The sequence below is a fragment of the Balaenoptera physalus genome (genome assembly GCF_965194825.1).
Source record: "Balaenoptera physalus genome assembly, chromosome: 19".
Lineage (NCBI taxonomy): Eukaryota > Metazoa > Chordata > Mammalia > Artiodactyla > Balaenopteridae > Balaenoptera > Balaenoptera physalus.
The window spans coordinates 4224894-4242949 of NC_138900.1; the positions used below are offsets into that span (position 1 = coordinate 4224894).

The following is an 18056-nucleotide window of genomic DNA, read 5'->3' on the forward strand; positions in this document are numbered from 1 at the left end:
TTGTGGGCTGGACAGATGCTCTGTGTTGCAACAACTCAACTCTGCCACTGTAACAGAAAGCAATGTAGAAAATACATACACGAATGGGCATGGTTGGGTTCCAATAAAACTTTATTTACAAAAGCAGGTTGTAGGGCTTCCCTGGTGGCACAGTGGTTAAGAATCCGCCTGCCAATGCAGGGGACACGGGTTCAAGCCCTGGTCCGGGAGGATCCCACATGCCAAGGAGCAACTAAGCCCATGCAACGCAACTACTGAGCCTGCACTCTAGAGCCCGTGAGCCACAACTACTGATCCTGCATGCCACAACTACTGAAGCCCAGGCGTCTAGAGCCCGTGCTCCGCAACAAGAGAAGCCACCACAATGAGAAGCCTGCACACCGCAACGAAGAGTAGCCCCTGCTCGCCGCAACTACAGAAACCCCACACGCAGCAATGAAGACCCAACGCAGCCAAAAATAAATTAATTAATTAATATAAATTAAAAAAATAAAATAAAGATGACAAAATGCTTCAGAAATTGTGAAGTGACATACAAGGGCCAAACATCATCTTGGTGAAGCGACTGTCCTATCTTTCCTTCATGCAGACCCGAGAGGAATATTTTGCCAGATGCCTACAGCAAACAGCTCACTGCTGCCCTAAGCACCAATCCCAACCTGGTGGAGCTGGCTTTGTACAACAAGGCCCTGGGGAGCCAGGGGGCGAAGCTGCTGTGTCAGGACTCAGACACCCCGGCTGCAAACTTCAGAACCTGAGGTGAGTCTAGGCCGGTCTGTGGGCTTCTGGTGAAGCTCTGTCTCACAGGGCTCAGTCAGAAAGAACATAGGACGGGACTTCCCTGGCGGTCCAGTGGTTAAGACTCCGAGCTACCACTGCAGGGGGCACAGGTTCAATCCCTGGTTGGGGAACTAAGATCCTGCAAGCTGCATGGTGTGGCCAAAAACAAAAAAAAAACAACAACCAAAAAAACCCCAACTCAGCTGCTTAAAGCAAGAACATAGGATGATGTGTTAGTTTGCTTGGGCTCCCATAGCAAAGTGCCACAGGCTGGGTGACTTAAACAATGGACTTTTATTTTCTCACAGTTCTGGAGGCTGGAAGCCCGAGATCAAGGTGTCGGCAGGGTTGATTTCTTCTGAGGGCTCTCTTCTTGGCTTGCAGACGGCCACCTTCTCACTGTGTCCTCACATGGTCTTTCCTCTGTGTGTGTCTGTGTCCAAATTTCCTCTTCTTATAAGGACACCAGTCATATTGGACTAGGGTCCACCCTAATGACCTCATTTTAACTTAATTACCTACTGGTAGTGATGGAGAAAAGAAGTGGAGAAGAGTGAATGGAGGGGAGGGATAAATTAGGAGTTTGGGACTAGCATATACACACCACTATTTACAAAATAGATAACCAACAAGGACCTACTGTAGAGCACAGGGAACTAGTCACAATATTTTGTATTAACCTATAAAAGAAAAGAATCTGAAAAAATCTATATCTACATCTATTTCTATACCTATACCTATATCTATCTATCTATCTATCTCTCTATCATCTATCATCTATCTCTCTATCATCTATCATCTATCTATCATCTATCTCTCTATTATCTATCTCTCTCTATCATCTATGTATCTATCATCTATCTGTTTATCATCTATCTATCATCTATCTATCTATAACTGAATCACTCTGCTGTACACCAGCAATTAACACAACATTGTCAATCAACTATACTTCAGTTAAAAAAGAAAAGTGAATGTGAGGGGTCTTGAATTCCTCTCATAAAGGCAACCTGTGAAAGCATTTCCTTGACTGCAAAGTGCCAAAATATGTTATGTTATATTATTCTTGTTTCTTTTATTTTTTTTAATTGAGCTACATACATTTCACACACCAGACAACTCAGTGATTTTTTTTTTTTAGTATATTCGCCAGATGGTGTAAACATCACCACTATCTAATTCCAGATCATTTGCATCACACCAAAAAGAAACACCACATCTATTAGCAGTCACTCCTTTGATTTCCCTCCCCTCAGCCCCTGGCAACCACTAATCTCCTTTCTTTGATTTTAGAAAAGGGGGGGAAATATAGGTATAGATCAAAAAAAGAGGGGAGAGAAAGGACAGGGACAGATTTTACAAAACAACGACAAAGGAAGTCACCTGGCTCTTTTCTTCTTCTTTCCATCCCAGGTTGAAGAGGTGCCGGGTTTCCAGCTCTGCCTGCCAGGACCTTACCACTGCTCTGATAGCCAATAAGCATCTACTAAGAATGGACCTGAGCGGCAACGGCCTTGGGCTGCCAGGCATGAAGCTGCTTTGCGAGGGGCTCCGGCATCCCAAGTGCAGGCTACAGATGGTGCAGTGAGTCTCCATCCCCTGGAACAAGTCCTTAATTTTCATGATCTCCTGGGACAAGCTTGTCGTCCCCCAGGGCTTGACGTATCTCCCCAAATGCTGACCCCCAAACCCCTACCTTGAATTAGGGCTGCCTTTAGACCCGTGACCTGAGACCCGTGCCTTGGACCCTTTACACTTTGGAGAACCTCTTCCTGGCCTCTTCTGACCCCACCCATTTCCACATGGTGAGGAGTTCCTGGAGCCACCTGCCCACCCAGAACCCACACCCTATTTATTGACTGCATACTGAGTAGTCAGAACCCCAGAGCTCCCCGTGCAAAGATCCTTTAGTTGTGCAATTCCCTTTTTCTGCAATGCTGCTGTTTTAGTAAAACCACCCAGTTTCCCGCCTGTGTGTCTTTGTTACTACTCATAAGAACACTCCACTTCTGACACTTCTGTGTGTGGGGTTTTCCCCACACCAAGGAATTCTGTGACACCAGTTGGGTGTCCTGCAGTTAAACTCAATTCTAACATGACCTACCTGGAGATAGCGTCAGATCCCAAGGTTAAGGGCTCAGTCCCTGGAGACTTCCCCCGCCCAGCCCCCCCACTTCAGATGCCAATAACAAATCCAGGTTGTCACCTGTGCTACTGACCCATCAGCTGTAAATCAAAGGTTCCCACAACCCGCCCCCCTGGGTTCTATTAATTTGCTAGAGCGGCTCACAGATGTCAGGGAAAGCACTTACATTTACTTGTTTATTAAAGGATGTGATAAAAGATACAGATGAACAGATACATAGGTCTGGGGAAGGTCCCAAGTTTGGGAGTTTCAGTCTCTGCCAAGTTTGGGTCCATCACCCTCTTAGTACATGGATGTGTTTGCCAACCCGGGAGCTCTCTGAACCCTGTGCTAGTGGGATTTTTATGGAGGCTTCCTCACATAGGCATGATCAAATAGTATCATAACTCCATTTCCACCCTTCTCCACTCTTTGGAGAAGGGTTGGATGGGGGGCAGGGCTGAAAATTCCAAACTTTTAATCATGGCTTGGTCTTTCTGGTGACCGTCCCCCATCCAGGAGCCCACCCAGAGTCAACTCAGTAAAACAAAAGATTCTCCAAGTTTTTTGTTTGTTTTTGTTTTTTTTAATCACTTAGGAAATCAGGGATTTAGCAGCTCTGTGCCAGGGACCAGAGCAGAGACCAAAACATATTTTTTCTATTATCTCTCAACCTCTCCTATCCTATTCCTCCAGATGAACTTCTGCTTAGCCTTGGAGAACCAGTTCAAATTCTCCCAGAGAGCCTTCCCTCACTGTACACCATTTGTCAAAGATGGGTTAGGTCGTCCCTCCACCAGGATGGTTTGAACAAACAGCTCATGTTGATGGTGCACTGACCACGTGTCAGGCTTGTTCTACACCCTCTCTCTGTGTAATAAATTATATAATCCTCACAACGACCCTCTGAGGCAGGCGCTGTTATTATCCTTATTTTAGAGTCAGTGAACCTGAGACATGGCAGCACATGTAACAGAAAACTGATACCTGATTAAAGCTCACTTGAGAGAATTCCATGGTGGTCCAGTGGTTAGGACTCTGCACTCTCGCTGCTGAGGGCCTGGGTTCAATCCCTGGTCAGGGAACTAAGATCCCACAAGCCGCACAGCGCAGCTAAGAAAACCCAACTCGCTTGAGGTCACAGGGTTAGGGGGTGTGGATGGATGCAAACACAGGTTGTTGAGCCCTAGAGACTCTGCTCTGAATTATCGTGCTATGTATACTACCTCCATGGCACCACCTACATTGGATTATAATTACTCACCTGTTTGTCTTATTAGAGAGGATTCTCCTCGCTGGAAATGACTTAAGTCCTGTTTATCTCTAACTTTAGCGAGAATTGTAGATGCACGTTAGGTGATTACATGCACCAGGACAGGAGCCATCAGGATGCAGAAAAGCAACATCTCTTTCAACATCTCTTTCCTCCCAAGGTTGAGGACATGTCAGCTGGAGGCTGGGGCTTGCCAGGAGATTGCCTCTGTGCTCAGCACCAGTCGACATCTGGTGGAGCTGGACCTGACAGGAAATGCCCTGGAGGATTCGGGTCTGAGGCTCTTGTGTCAAGGTTTGCGGCACCCAGGCTCAGGCTGTGCATCTTGTGGTGAGCTCTACCCTCTGTCTCTGTGCATCTGATTGCTCTAGGGACCTCATAAAAGTAGAATCACAAAGTAGTTGTCTTTTTTGTGACTGGCTCATTTCACTTAGCATGGTATTTTCAAGGTTCATCCATGTTGTAGCATGTGTCAGAATTTCCTTCCTTCTTAAGGCTATTATTCCATTTTGTAGGTATATGTGTGTGTATATATGTATGTTTTCTATGTGTATAATACATTTTGTTTGTCCATTCATTCATCCATTAATGGACACTTGGGTTGCTTCCACCTTTTGGCTCTTTGGAATAATGCTATGAACATTAGTGTACAAATATTTCTTTGAGCCCCTGCTTTCAATTCTTTTAGGTATATAACCAGAAGTGGAATTGATAGATCATATGCTTATTTTTAATTTTTTGAGGAACCACCATATTGTTTTCCACAGTGGCCAAATCATTTTACATTCCCACCAACGGTGCACGAAGTTTTCAATTTCTCCACATCCTCACCAACACTTGTTATTTTCTCTTTTTTGGATAATAGCCATCCCAGTGGGTATGAGGTGATATCTCACTGTGGTTTTTTTAAATTTTTTATTATTTTTATTATTTTTTTTTAATTTTTATTTTTGGCTGTGTTGGGTCTTCGTTTCTGTGCGAGGGCTTTCTCTAGTTGCGGCGAGCGGGGGCCACTCCTCATCGCGGTGCGCGGGCCTCTCACTATCGCGGCCTCTCTTGTTGCGGAGCACAGGCTCCAGACGCGCAGGCTCAGTAGTTGTGGCTCACGGGCCTAGTTGCTCCGCGGCATGTGGGATCTTCCCAGACCAGGGCTCGAACCCGTGTCCCCTGCATTGGCAGGCAGATTCTCAACCACTGCGCCACCAGGGAAGCCCTCTCACTGTGTTTTTGATTTGCATTTTCCTAGTCATTAGTAATGTTGAGCACCTTTTTGTGTGTTTGTGGCCATTTATATGTCTTTGGAGAAATGTCTATTCAAGCCTTTGGCCATTTTTCAAACAAGTTGTTTATTTGGAAACATTACTTTTAAGATTGAGGGCAGGCATTTGCAGCAACATGGATGGACATAGAGATGATCAAACTAAGCAAAGTAAGTCAGAAAGAGAAAGACAAATACCATATGATGTCACTTATATGTGGAATCTAAAATACAACACACAATAGCCAGGACATGGAAACAACCTAAATGTCCATCAACAGAGGAATGGATAAAGAAATGTGGTACATATATACAATGGAATATTTCTCAACCATAAAAATGAATGAAATTGGGTCATTTGTAGAGACGTGGGTAGATCTAGAGACTGTCATACAGAGTGAAGTAAGTCAGAAAGAGAAAAACAGATTTCGTACATTAACGCATATATGTGGAATCTGAAAAAAATTGGTATAGATGATCTTATTTAGAAGGTAGAAATAAAGACACAGACATAGAGAACAAACATATGGATACCAAGGGGGAAAGGTGGGGGTGGGTGGGTGGATGAACTGGGAGATGGGGATTGACATATATACACTATTGATACTATGTATAAAATAGATAACTAATGAGAACCTACTGTAGAGCACAGGGAACTCTACTCAGTGCTCTGTGGTGACCTAAATGGGAAGGAAATCCAAAAAAGAGGGGATATATGTATACGTATAGCTGATTCACTTTCCTGTACAGTAGAAACTAACGCAACATTGTGAAGCAACTATAATCTAATAAAAATTTTTTAAAAATATGACACGAACATATCTATGAAACAAAAACAAATTCACAGTTGAGAACAGACTTGTGGTTGCCAAGGCGGAAGTGGGGTGGGGGAGGGAAGGATTGGGAGTTTGGGGTTAGCAGATGGAAACTATTCTATACAGGATGGAGAAACCACAAGGTCCTACTGTTTAGCACAGGGAACTATATTCAATATCTTGTAATAAACTATAATAGAAAAGAACATGAAAAAGAATATATATATATGTATAACTGAGTCACTTTGCTGTACCACAGAAATTAACACAACATTGTAAATCAACTATACCGCAATAAAATTTTTTAAAAAAAGATTGGGGGCAGGGAGGATAAAATTAGCATTGTACAGGAAATGGAACTCCATAATAGATGTTGAATTGGATTTCCTGCAGGTTGATGATTTGCCACCTCACTGCTGCTGCCTGCAAAGACCTGGCATCCACCTTCAGTGTGAACCAGAGCCTCATGGAGCTGGACTTAAGCCTGAATGACCTGGGGGACCCTGGGGTGCTGCAGCTGTGTGAGGGCCTCAGGCAACCCCAGTGCAAACTCCAGACCCTCCGGTGAGTCCCGCTTTACTCACCACCCTACGAGTCCAAATTCACAATCCCTGCCCTCCTGTCTGGGCTCAGTGGGGCCATCTCCCTCCCCTCTTCTCCTAACCTCTTGCTACATCAGCCCCCGTTGAAAGGTTTTTCTGCCACAGGGCCTTTGCACAAGCAGTTCTTTCTTCCTGGAATGTACTTCCTCTCTGATTTCTCCTTTTTTTTTTAACCCTGATAACACCTGTTTTATCTGTTAGGACTCAAAACACATGCTTCTTCATGGATACCTCCTCTAACCCCTAGATAAGGTCTAGTTTTAGGATCTTTTTGACCTTACTATTCTCCTCAGCATAACTTATTGCAATTTGTATGTGTGTGTGTAGTATTCCAGAAGTGCAGGAAGTGCAGGAGCTGGGCAACTCTGTGTTCCAACGGCTAGTATAAGACCTGGCTCAGAGGAGCTTAGAAATACATATACTTTCAAATGAGGGAACAGATGAAAAAACAAATGAACAAAAATAAAACACAGCAAGGGGACTTCCCTGGTGGTGCAGTGGTTAAGAATCTGCCTGCCTATGCAGGGGACACGGGGTTGATCCTTGGCCCGGGAAGATCCCACATGCTGCGGAGCAACTAAGCCTGTGCGCCACAACTACTGAGCCTGCGCTCTAGAGCCCGCGAGCCACAACTACTGAAGCCTGCGCACCTAGAGCCTGTGTTCCACAAAGAGCCCGTGCTCTGCAAGAGAAGCCACTGCAATGAGAAGCCCGCGCACCTCTACGAAGAGTAGCCCCCACTCACTACTAGAGAAAGCCTGCGTGCAGCAGTGAAGACCCAACGCAGCCAAAAACAAATAAATAAAATAAAATTACACAAAAAAAAGAAAGAAAAGAAAATGCAGCAAGGCTGTCAATTCCCAGAAAATTCTTTTTCTTTGTAGTCCCAAGGGAGAGTGCTTTTTAAATTTTTTTTTTTTTTTGGTCCTATGGTAGCATCATCAATTATCTGATGTCATTTGCTTTGGAATATATATATATATATATATTTTTTTTCTTTTGAGACATTGAGTCATATCTTGGCTTCTATTGTGTTTAGAGAATTAGGATAAATCTGTGCCCCATCTTCACACCTTTCTCTCTACTGCATCCTTTAAACATTTCCTTTTTGAGCTGCAGATACACGTAATTCGAAGGTTCATAATCCTCACCTGGTACCACAATATCACTATGGACCCACATGTGCCTTTGTTTTATTTTTGTCTTCTTCCTTGCCCTCCCCAGATCTCATCCGTAGACACTCATGTCTTCATTTTATATAAATAATGCATCTCCTCAGCTTCTGGTTTTTTTCCCACTTACCTTCATACACTGAATATCTGTTCATATTGTTGGTATAAGCATATCTAATTGAGTCCTTCAAACTGACCTATACTCCATCATTTGCATAAATCAAATGTTATTGATTCATCCAGGAACTCTGTCCCTATAATTGTGTACAGTGTTGTGACGTATATTCTTATTTATTTATTTTTGGCTGCATTGGGTCTTCATTGCTGTGCGTGGGCTTTCTCTAGTTGCGGAGAGCGGGGGCTACTCTTCGTTGCAGTGCGCGGGCTTCTCATTGCGGTGGCTTCTCTTGTTGTGGAGCACGGGCTCTGGGCACACAGGCTTCAGTAGTTGTGGCACGCGGGTTCAGTAGTTGTGGCTCGCGGGCTCTAGAGCGCAGGCTCGGCAGTTGTGGCGCACGGGCTTAGTTGCTCCGCGGCATGTGGGATCTTCCCGGACTGGGGCTCGAACCCGTGTCCCCTGCATTAGCAGGCGGATTCTTAACCACTGCGCCACCAGGGAAGTCCCTCTCCTTTTTCTTAAACTGATCCCTAAAAACATCATCCTGATTCCCTATGAAGATGAGACTTTCCAACATAACTGCCGACGTGGCTTCAGCCACTTCCTATCTTCCACAGGCTGCACAGCTGTGGCCTCACAGCCAAAGCTTGTGAGGGTATCTCTTCCACCCTGGGGGTCAACCAGACCCTAACAGAGCTTTATCTTACCAACAACGCCCTGGGGAACACAGGTGTCAGACTGCTATGCAAGAGGCTGAGTCATCTGGGCTGCAAACTTCGAGTCCTCTGGTGAGAGATGGTCCCTGGTTCTGGAGGAGACAGGATACAGGGCTTGGAGTTAGAAGTAAAAGTCAATCACTGAAACCCTCCATTTGGATAAACAAATAATCTAGAAAATTTGCAAATAGTTCATTTGTCCACTTGTGTATGCAATTTGTGCAAAATACAGAGGCCTTACTTTGCCTCTTGGGAGACACCCATACCTTTTACTGGTGGTGTGACCTTGGGTAATTTAACCTTGGGTAATTACCTAATCTGACAAGTGAGGCCATTGTACCTTAATGAGAATCTGGAATTACTCTGCCTGGCCTCAAATTCTAATTCCATCACTTACCAGTTTTGTGATGTATTTTTGTAAATTAGTCAACCTCTTGGCACCTCAGTATCCCTGTCTGTAAAATGAAAATAGCTGCTTCTTCATAAGATTAGTACAAATTAAATGAGTTAACACAGGTTTGGGATTTAAAATGGTATGTAGCTCAGAGTAAGCCTATTTCCCAATAGGATTTGGTTTCAAATGAAGAACTAGTTAATGGAATGATGTATTTTAACAGGGCAGGATGCATGCATGATAGGTTTGATATATCATCTGAATGCCACAATAGTGGCCTGGACTATTTCCCACTCTGTGTCCTCAGGCTATTTGCAATGGACCTGAATAAAATGACCCGCAGAAGTTTGGCAGCTCTTCGCCTAACGAAACCTTACTGACATTGGCTACTGAATGGTTCCAGCTGCTGGTTCTTCTCTTGAAGTCAGGACAGAAGAGGATCATCCCAGAACCCGAGAATCAACAACGAGCCGGTTCTTTACTTCCTCAAGAGACAAACTCCTCTGCAGGATAATCCTTGCTGCTTGGGGTCTATGTAATCACCGTGGGACAGAGCTTGGAACTGTAGTTTGGGGAGTTGGTGCTTTGGAGAGAATTTAGGGCAGGGCCCAAATCATTCTAGAGCAGAAACTCTAAACTGAAGGTGATGTTTCCTCTCCAACCTCCGCCGCCCCCCACCCCCACCTCCCGCCCCGCAGAATACCTGGCAGTGTCAGAGGATACTGGGGTTGGGGAGCTACTGGCGTCTTGTGGGTAGAGGCCAGGGGTCCTGCTAAACATCCTATAATACACAAGACAGCCTCCCATAGCAAAGCGTTAGGGAACTGTTGACCGAACCCCCCCCCCCCCCCCACCGCCGCCTCCGCCTTGGCCAGGCCTGCTTGCCTGAGTTTTCTCACAACAGGAGGTCCCGGTAAGGAATCTGGTAAACTAAGCAGGAGAATTCGGGAGGGGCCAAAAGAGGGAGGAGGGCCTTCCCTGGTGGCTCAGTGGTTAAGAATCCGCCTGCCAATGCAGAGGACACGGGTTCGAGCCCTGCTCCGGGAATATCCCACATGCCGCAGAGCAACCAAGCCCGCGCGCCTAGAGCCCGTGCCCTGCAACAAGAGAAGCCACCGCAGTGAGAAGCCTGCGCACAGCAACGAAGAGTAGCCCCCGCTCACTGCAACTAGAGAAAGCCCGCGCAGCAACGAAGACCCAATGCAGCCAAAAATAAATAAAATAAATTAAAAAGAAAAACAAACAAACAAACAAAAAACAAAAGAGGGAGGAGATGACCAGCCTTCCAGAGACTTCTCACTGAATCCATCTTGGCTGAGAGATGCACGCACGACCAGGGAGGACCCTGAGTCAGACGATTGGCCAGAGACAAGCCGGAAAGTGACCTCATTACCATAAACCCTGAGACTGCAAGCCACGTGGCAGAGCAGTTCTCCTGGGTTCCCTCACCCTGCTGCTCTCTGCTTGGGCGCCCCTTCCCAAGTCTTTTGCTTTGTCAGCCCGTGTCTCCTGGGACAACTCGTCGCCGAGTGTTAGACAAGAGCCCGCTCTCGGGCCCTGGAAAGGGTCCCCCTTCCTGCAACAACAGTACTTGGCTTCAATGTCAACTGTGCCAAAGTTGAGAAGCCTTATTCTCAGAGAGGATTGGTGCAGTGAAGATATTAGGCAGTTTGGGAGGATGGTGTATCTTAGATTGTCATGCCAACAACCCTTGCAATCTTGGTTTGCACCATGATTCTGTCCTGACTGGAGCTAACAGAACTATGGTTGGACACGTGTAGGCTGGCCAATGACCTACACCAGGCTTTGGAGGATAACATGAAATCAGCCACAATTTCATTATTGGGGACTTGAGCTAGGAAACTTCAGACTATGCCAATGATCATTGGCAAACTTCACCAGGATGCCATGAGCATGCCATGCTGAAGATGTCTGGAAAGACCAGAATTTACTAGGAAGCAGAGGAAATTTGTACATAAGACTTAGTGACTTTGTAACCTATGAAAGGTTGAAAAACCTGACTCTGAAGACATTCCTGTGGCCATCAATAAATGTTCTGGCTACTCACATAAAACTGTCCCTTGAAATACTCATTGAACTGCTGAACCCTATAATTAAGCCCTTAAATTAAATCCTTGGCTTAGCCTGGCCTCAGATCTCCCTTAAAAGCAGCTTCTGAAACAGCTCTTCTCACAAGCTTTATTTGATCATGACCAGACTTTTAAGGCTGACTGAACTAAGGGTAACCTGTCCCACTTTAACCCAATCCCTAGGCTGTGTCATAAAGCTGAAGGCTAATGAAATCTGTGGGTGTGAACGTTGAGTACGCCTTGACGTGAAGGTATGGGTTTTCTGGTTTTATGTTCATAGTATTCAACTAGCAACACAGAATTCCCAGGACTTGAGTTTAATTACTGGCCACTCAAGGTCCAGTAGCTGGAATGGTTTGGGGAGGGCTACTGGGAAACAGCCTGTCAAGAGATGGGATGTCCCAATTGCAATAGCTGGAATTTTTAACTATGAATGGAGTACAACCTATATAAATTATGAATCACTCATTTCTGTACACCTGTAATTCTATCAACTATATTTCAAGAGTTTTAGAATTACCCAATTACCACGCAAAACATGAAGCTGCATCCCCAAATTCTAAGGACAGTCCTGGCACAGGACTTTTCATATTTACCTGTAGTTTAAGGGTCTTGGCAGACTGCTAGCCCATTAATTCTGAGACCCTAGTTCAGCCATTTGAACTTCTGAGCAATTCTTAATTTGCATTTAATACAATTAACTCTTAATATTGGGTTGGCCAAAGTTTGGGCTTTTCCTGTTACAAACACCCGAACTTTTTGGCCAACCCAATGTCTGAGACCCTCCTAGAATTTGGTGTCCTTTACAACTTACACCTTTCATAGCTTTTCTCTTGCCAACCTGTGTAGAGCTGATCAGAAAGCTACAAATTCCCTTTTTAGTATTCTGAAGGGTATTTTATGTCCTAAGTGCTATTAACCAAAACTTGGAAAAAACTTAGGAATATTGAGAATATGGCAGGTGTCCCCATAAAGGTAGGGAACTCAAGGCCTTCATTTTTTTGCTGCACCTGAAGGCCTGTGGGATTAGTTCCCCACCCATGGATTGAAACCACGCCCTCCACAATGAAGGCCTAACGAGGGAATTCCCTCTAGGCCTTCATTTACTAAACCCAAACACTCTCCATTTGGCTAATTCTGATAAAGAGCACTAAAATCCTAAAGGAAACAAGCTTTTCCTCTTTTGCTGCTTAAAGGGCAAGCAAAATGGTCACGAGGCACACCACTGGGCCCGCCCACTTCACCACCACCCCAAGGACCCAACTTGCAGAAACTGGGGGATTTGGAATTACTGGAAAAATAGACAAATGCACACACAATATCGGTATACAATTTTATTAACATTTAAATTTCACGAAGAGTTCGCTAGCCATTTGTTCAGATCTTTAAAGACAAAAAAATGGGCAAACAGCTTTAAGGCTGCGGATGCATTGAACATTGCACAATATATTCACCAACTAGACAATCGAAGGGGTATGACTATACCCTTAGGAGCACCAAGTATAGAACAAACCCTGGAACTGGAGGACAAACCCGCCCCATTCAAGACTGAACAGAGGTCTTTGGTTGCTGACAGAATCTCCCCTTGACTTCAGACTTGAGACAAACCGAGGGAGTCTGTCAGTATACAAAAACCACTGCCTTCATTGACAGGATGGCCTGGCCAGAGCCAGTTCAGATTGGGGGCCAGTCTGAGGTGAGCAGGGTTGGCTGGAAGCTGGAAATGTTGCAGCTGAAGGCCAGCATCGGCAGATGAGAGCAGCCATCTTCTAAAAATCGCTGATTTCTACACAAAAGTTTCTAAGATGCATTTCCCAAACAGGGACACTCGAAATGGGAGCACTTTCCAGTCGTACAAAACGGCAAGCACCCCCATTTTGAGTATCACGGTCTGAGTTGTTTTAACTTGTTCCTGGAGAAAACACCGAAGAATCTCTTGACCCTATGAACCTGGTTCTAGAAAGAGCCTAGACTTTTACACATGCCTGAAAGGTCACTGGTCTTAAGATAATGTTAAAAGCATAGGAACTACTACCTGCATGCCATTACTTGGAGAATGATTATGTTTCTAGGTGGTACTGGTATTTCGCTACTAATTTTTATTCCCCCTCCACCACTAGGCAAGCACATACCGGTGGGGTGACCATTCCCGAAGTGTTACCTAAATTCAGATGGGTACCTGAAAGAGTAATAAGGCATTTACTGTATTCTAAGACACTAATTTCCCAATGGACAGCAGAATCCCAGCAATTAATACCCTTCCCATAGGAGTTACCAGCAGAAGACAGTCTGACCATACCCAGAACAGGACAGACTGGTCTTGAGCCGAGCAATCCCAAAAAAACCTTTGGCCAGAGGTAGCCTGAAGTCTGATCAGCCCGATAAACCCAGTCCAGGAGTTCAAAAGGCTTGTCAAGGACCACCGTACTATGTCAAATGGAAGCTACCTTTAGTCCCGCCGCGTGGCATGCGGGAACCTATTTCCCAACCAGGGGTGGAAGCCACGCCCCCTGCAGTGGAAGCGCCGCCTTAACCACTGGACCCCCAAGGAAGTCCCGGAAGCTACTTTCTCAATCGGTAACACTCAAAAGATGGCGGCACTTCCCTTCGTAGAACAGAAAGTGCCCCCACAGTTTGAGTACCACAGGCTGAGAAGTTCCATAAGGGACATCACCAACTGAAGGACTTACCAGACAGGGAACTCCTGCAAAGGACTAAGATGAACCCCACCTTGATCCCCAGATCTGGAAAATGAAAAGACGTATAAAGTTAAGATAAGAAAATCTGACCTTGGAGATCAAGCTCATTGCATCCCCTCCGCACGCAATTAACACGAGTTAAAAATTCAATTAATGAGCATTCAGCGCATGCAACAGTTTCGGGTTGGTGAGATGGGCTTACCTTAAGGGGCTCCATTTTGAGCCAGTTAACCAAGTGTTGTTACTTAACACACCGAATACACCCCAAGCCACAGGTAAAAAAGACGAGAGACTTACAGAACCTGCCTTATATTGCTCCGCAAGACCGAACCTCTCCAATGTAGATATCCCAAGTCATAGACCACACTACGCCCACATATATACCTTCTGGACCCAAAGGCCGAAGGAGAGAAGGGCACACATAGGGTTCAGGCTTGAGAGGAAAGGGAACTTAGGGTGAAAGGAGGGGACGAGCATCCCAATGGAATTTCAGAATGCAGAAGGGAAGGCAAGTCCCCAAAGGATAAAAAGTTAAAGAAAATGGCTTCCTGGACGGAGGGGAGGATGGAGAAGTAAAGGTGAAATAAAGTGCAGGCGATACTTACAAGACGCTGAGTCACGCTGCTTTTCTCTTCAGGTGAGAGCTGGGCGCTCCTGGGCTCTTATATAAGCCAACGACCCAGACTTTGAGGGGAAGACCACTCCCCTCCACCGGTCTCCACCCACACCCACCCAGCCTCCTTCTGGGTCAGACCCACCCTCTTTTTTTTTTTTTTGTTAAACTGTTGACTCCTTTATTGTTTATCGCACCAGAACAAACTATTGTTGTAAACAAACTGGCGAAAAAAAAAAAAGGATAGAAGTACCCAGGAGAATGACGTTCTACCTCCTGGGGTCTCAGTTATTCATTCAACAACAATTTACATAGAATATTGATTTGTCATATTTATTGAACAGATAAAATACACCAGGCCTTTTGCTAGTTTTGGGGGTGATTGAGGTGAATAAGACCATGGATTTTATAGTCTAGAACAGTGGTTTTCAACTGAGGGTGACTTTTTTCCTCCCCAGGGGACATTTGGCAATGTCTGGAGACATTTTTGGTTGTCACAACTGGGGTGAGGAGTGGAGTATGGCCAGCCTATAGTGGGTAATACCAGGGATCTTGGCAAACATCCTACAGTGTACAGGCCCTCATAATAAAGAATTGTCCCCGCCCAAGATGTGAATAGCGCTGAAGCTGAGAAACTATGATCTAGGTAGAGGTAGGGTGATGGACAGAAAAAAAACAACAAACAAGCACACATCTAATTGCTGTTCATATTATTTCATCTGAATCTCTGCATATTCATATAAACATTGACGTGGGGATCACTTCTGTGCTCTTTAAATCCAATAGCCTATTAAAAAGTATTTAAAATAGGTTTTAGCAACCATGAATATTAGAATAAAATTTCTCAAAATGTTTTCAGTATCTTTTAAAAATGTGCACAATTTTACTAAACTGATGCAAATTTTCGAGGTCTTATTATTATTCTCCCTGTAACAAATCTTGGACAAGGAGTAACAAGTCCATGGGACTTGCTAAGGATGGTTGGATGAACTACAGAAAATGTATAAATAAAATAGTAGAAAAATAAATAAATGTGCTTTAATGCTTGAATGGCAATACAGAGTATGCTTTTGCCATAATTTCATTAATTCCGTAATTTTAGATATTTTCAATTTTTATAGATTTAGGATAATTTATCAATAGTGCTATAATGAGCATTTTTTATTATTTAAATTTTTTTGGTTTTTTATTTTTTATTTAAAAAAATTTTTATTGGAGTATAGTTGATTTACAATGCTGTGTTAGAATGAGCATTTTTTAATTTTCCTTTTTTTCTCTTTTAAATTTTCGTTTTTTCTTTTGCAATGAGCATTTTTTTTTGGCCACGCAGCTTGGCTTGCGGGATCTTAGTTCCCCGACCAGGGATTAAACCCGGGCCCAAGGCGGTGAAAGTACCCATTCCTAACCACTGGAACGCCAGGGAATTCTCTAAAATGAGCATTTTTGAGAGCAACTTTGATAGGAGTGGAGACATTTGTTTCTGATGTCTTCTACAAATCTGTGTTAACCCTCCAAATATTCTCTGCATTTGGAAGTACTGAAATGAAGTGATTTGCCCAAGAAAACATAGTCAGAAGTAAATGGAATTGAACCCAGGTTTAGAAGTTCTTGCTTTGGTCATGGTCAAGGTTGCTGGAGGTGACCACTACTTCTGACCTGGCATCTGCTGAGCCCATTCAGAGTCAGATCCAACCTGTCCACTCCTCTCCCATCCCACCTGGACCTCTCATACATCCCCAGCAAGTTCCTACCCATCACCTTATTTTGTGTGTCTGCCATTTTGCCAGCCATGGGCAGCTTTCTCTTCTTGCCCTTCACCCTCATGGAGTACATTCAGGGCTGACTCCTACGTGTCTTTCACGTTTCATGGGCTTAGCATTTCTGTTAGTCTAATAACTAACCTACCAGTTCAATTATTTGTCACAGTTATTTGTCTTTTGAGCTCAGCTCCCGGGGGACAATGGTTTGTCTTATTCACCTGGTCCCCCACCCCCAAACCAGCCCCGGAACTGGCACATTAGTAAAGGTGCATGGAGCATTTGTTTTTAAGGGTGAAAAACTCTTTTAATGCAATTGAATTTAAGGAACATTAAACAAAGACTTACATTCAAAGTTGATTTTAAGTAAATTTAATGTAAAAGACCCTATTTGATATTTTCCTAGTGATTCCTAACATTTGTGGTGAGACAGTTGTAAGATGACTTTTATTCCTCTGAGTTGACAATTACATATTTGCTTGGTCCAATAGCCTTTGCAATTTTGGTAATTTAATATGCCAATTAAAACCTCAAGTTTTAATCTTTATTAGCTGCTTTTTCCAATTTTTTTCCAGCTTTATTGATGTATATTTGATTTGTTAACTATTAATTAACATTAATTATCAAATTAATATCTTTCCTCTTTAATGAGCTGCTTTTTTTTTTTTAATTTTTTTATTTTTTTGGATTCAGAAATTCCAAAGACTTAAGAACTGAGATTTGATAGCCTGATGTGGCTAGGGGAAGTTGGGACTAAATGGAGGTTGAGACTAAATCAGAAATTCTTCCTGCTGAATTGGAAGGTCTTCATCTGCAAATCACTAGACCTCGTTGTCATTACAATCACCTGGACTCTCCACCTTCCCCACCCAATTCTTAGCTTTATCTGTCTGGTCTCCATACCAATCAGAATAGGGGTTTTTTTGTTGTTGTTTTTTTTAAGATCCTCAACAGTTTTTAAAATCCTTTTACCCACAGCATTCTTTCCTCAACATTGATCTACAGCCTGGAGGTGAATGGGTGATAATCCTATTTATGAAAAGGATTCCTACCATTTAATCTAAAGTTACTGCTTTGTGATGGGGTTAAGGAGAAAAAGTGGGGGGATGGAAGAAGGACTGTTTCCAGACTAGATGAAATGCTTCTCTTGGGTGCCTACTTTGCTTACGTGTGTGTCTGACACCTCTGAGATTTAATAGGCATCATTTAATATACCTTGAGCACCTAAGATGTGCTGTCCTTAGTCCTAAATCCTCAGTCCTAAGTGCTGGGGATAAAATGATATCTAAAAAAGAAAGAAAATCCTGACCCACGTGGAGTTTACATTCTAACAGCGAAGCGAGTTGACAATGAACTTAAAAAACCAATAAAGTAAGCAGTTATGTTAGAACATCACAGGCTATGGAAAAGACATAGAGCAAGATTGTGAGTGTTGAGATGATGCAGTGGGTCTACTTGTCCGGAATTTTCCAGCTATTTAACTGCTTACTTCCCTGATTTCATGCAAGGCCGTCGATCAAATCGTGCCTCCTCATGGGCACCTCCTCCAACCAGCTTTTCTAAAATAGCAATTCATGATATTCACCTCCAAGCTGTGTCTTTATACTTAATATGTACAGCAAGCTGACATTATAAGCTCATTTG

At 43.9% G+C, this 18056-nt stretch overlaps 1 protein-coding gene across 1 annotated transcript; it reads left to right on the forward strand.

Moving 5' to 3' along the window:
* Window positions 1-560: 560 nt before the first annotated feature.
* NLRP12 (NLR family pyrin domain containing 12) lies at window positions 561-9902 on the forward strand (the record flags this gene model as incomplete). Its single annotated transcript, XM_082436822.1, is given in 8 exon segments — window positions 561-717; window positions 720-759; window positions 2194-2364; window positions 4339-4484; window positions 4487-4508; window positions 6645-6815; window positions 8761-8931; window positions 9561-9902. Coding segments are annotated over 8 exon segments (951 nt in total), but the record flags the coding sequence as incomplete, so codon positions are not given.
* Between the last annotated feature and the right edge of the window lie 8154 nt (window positions 9903-18056).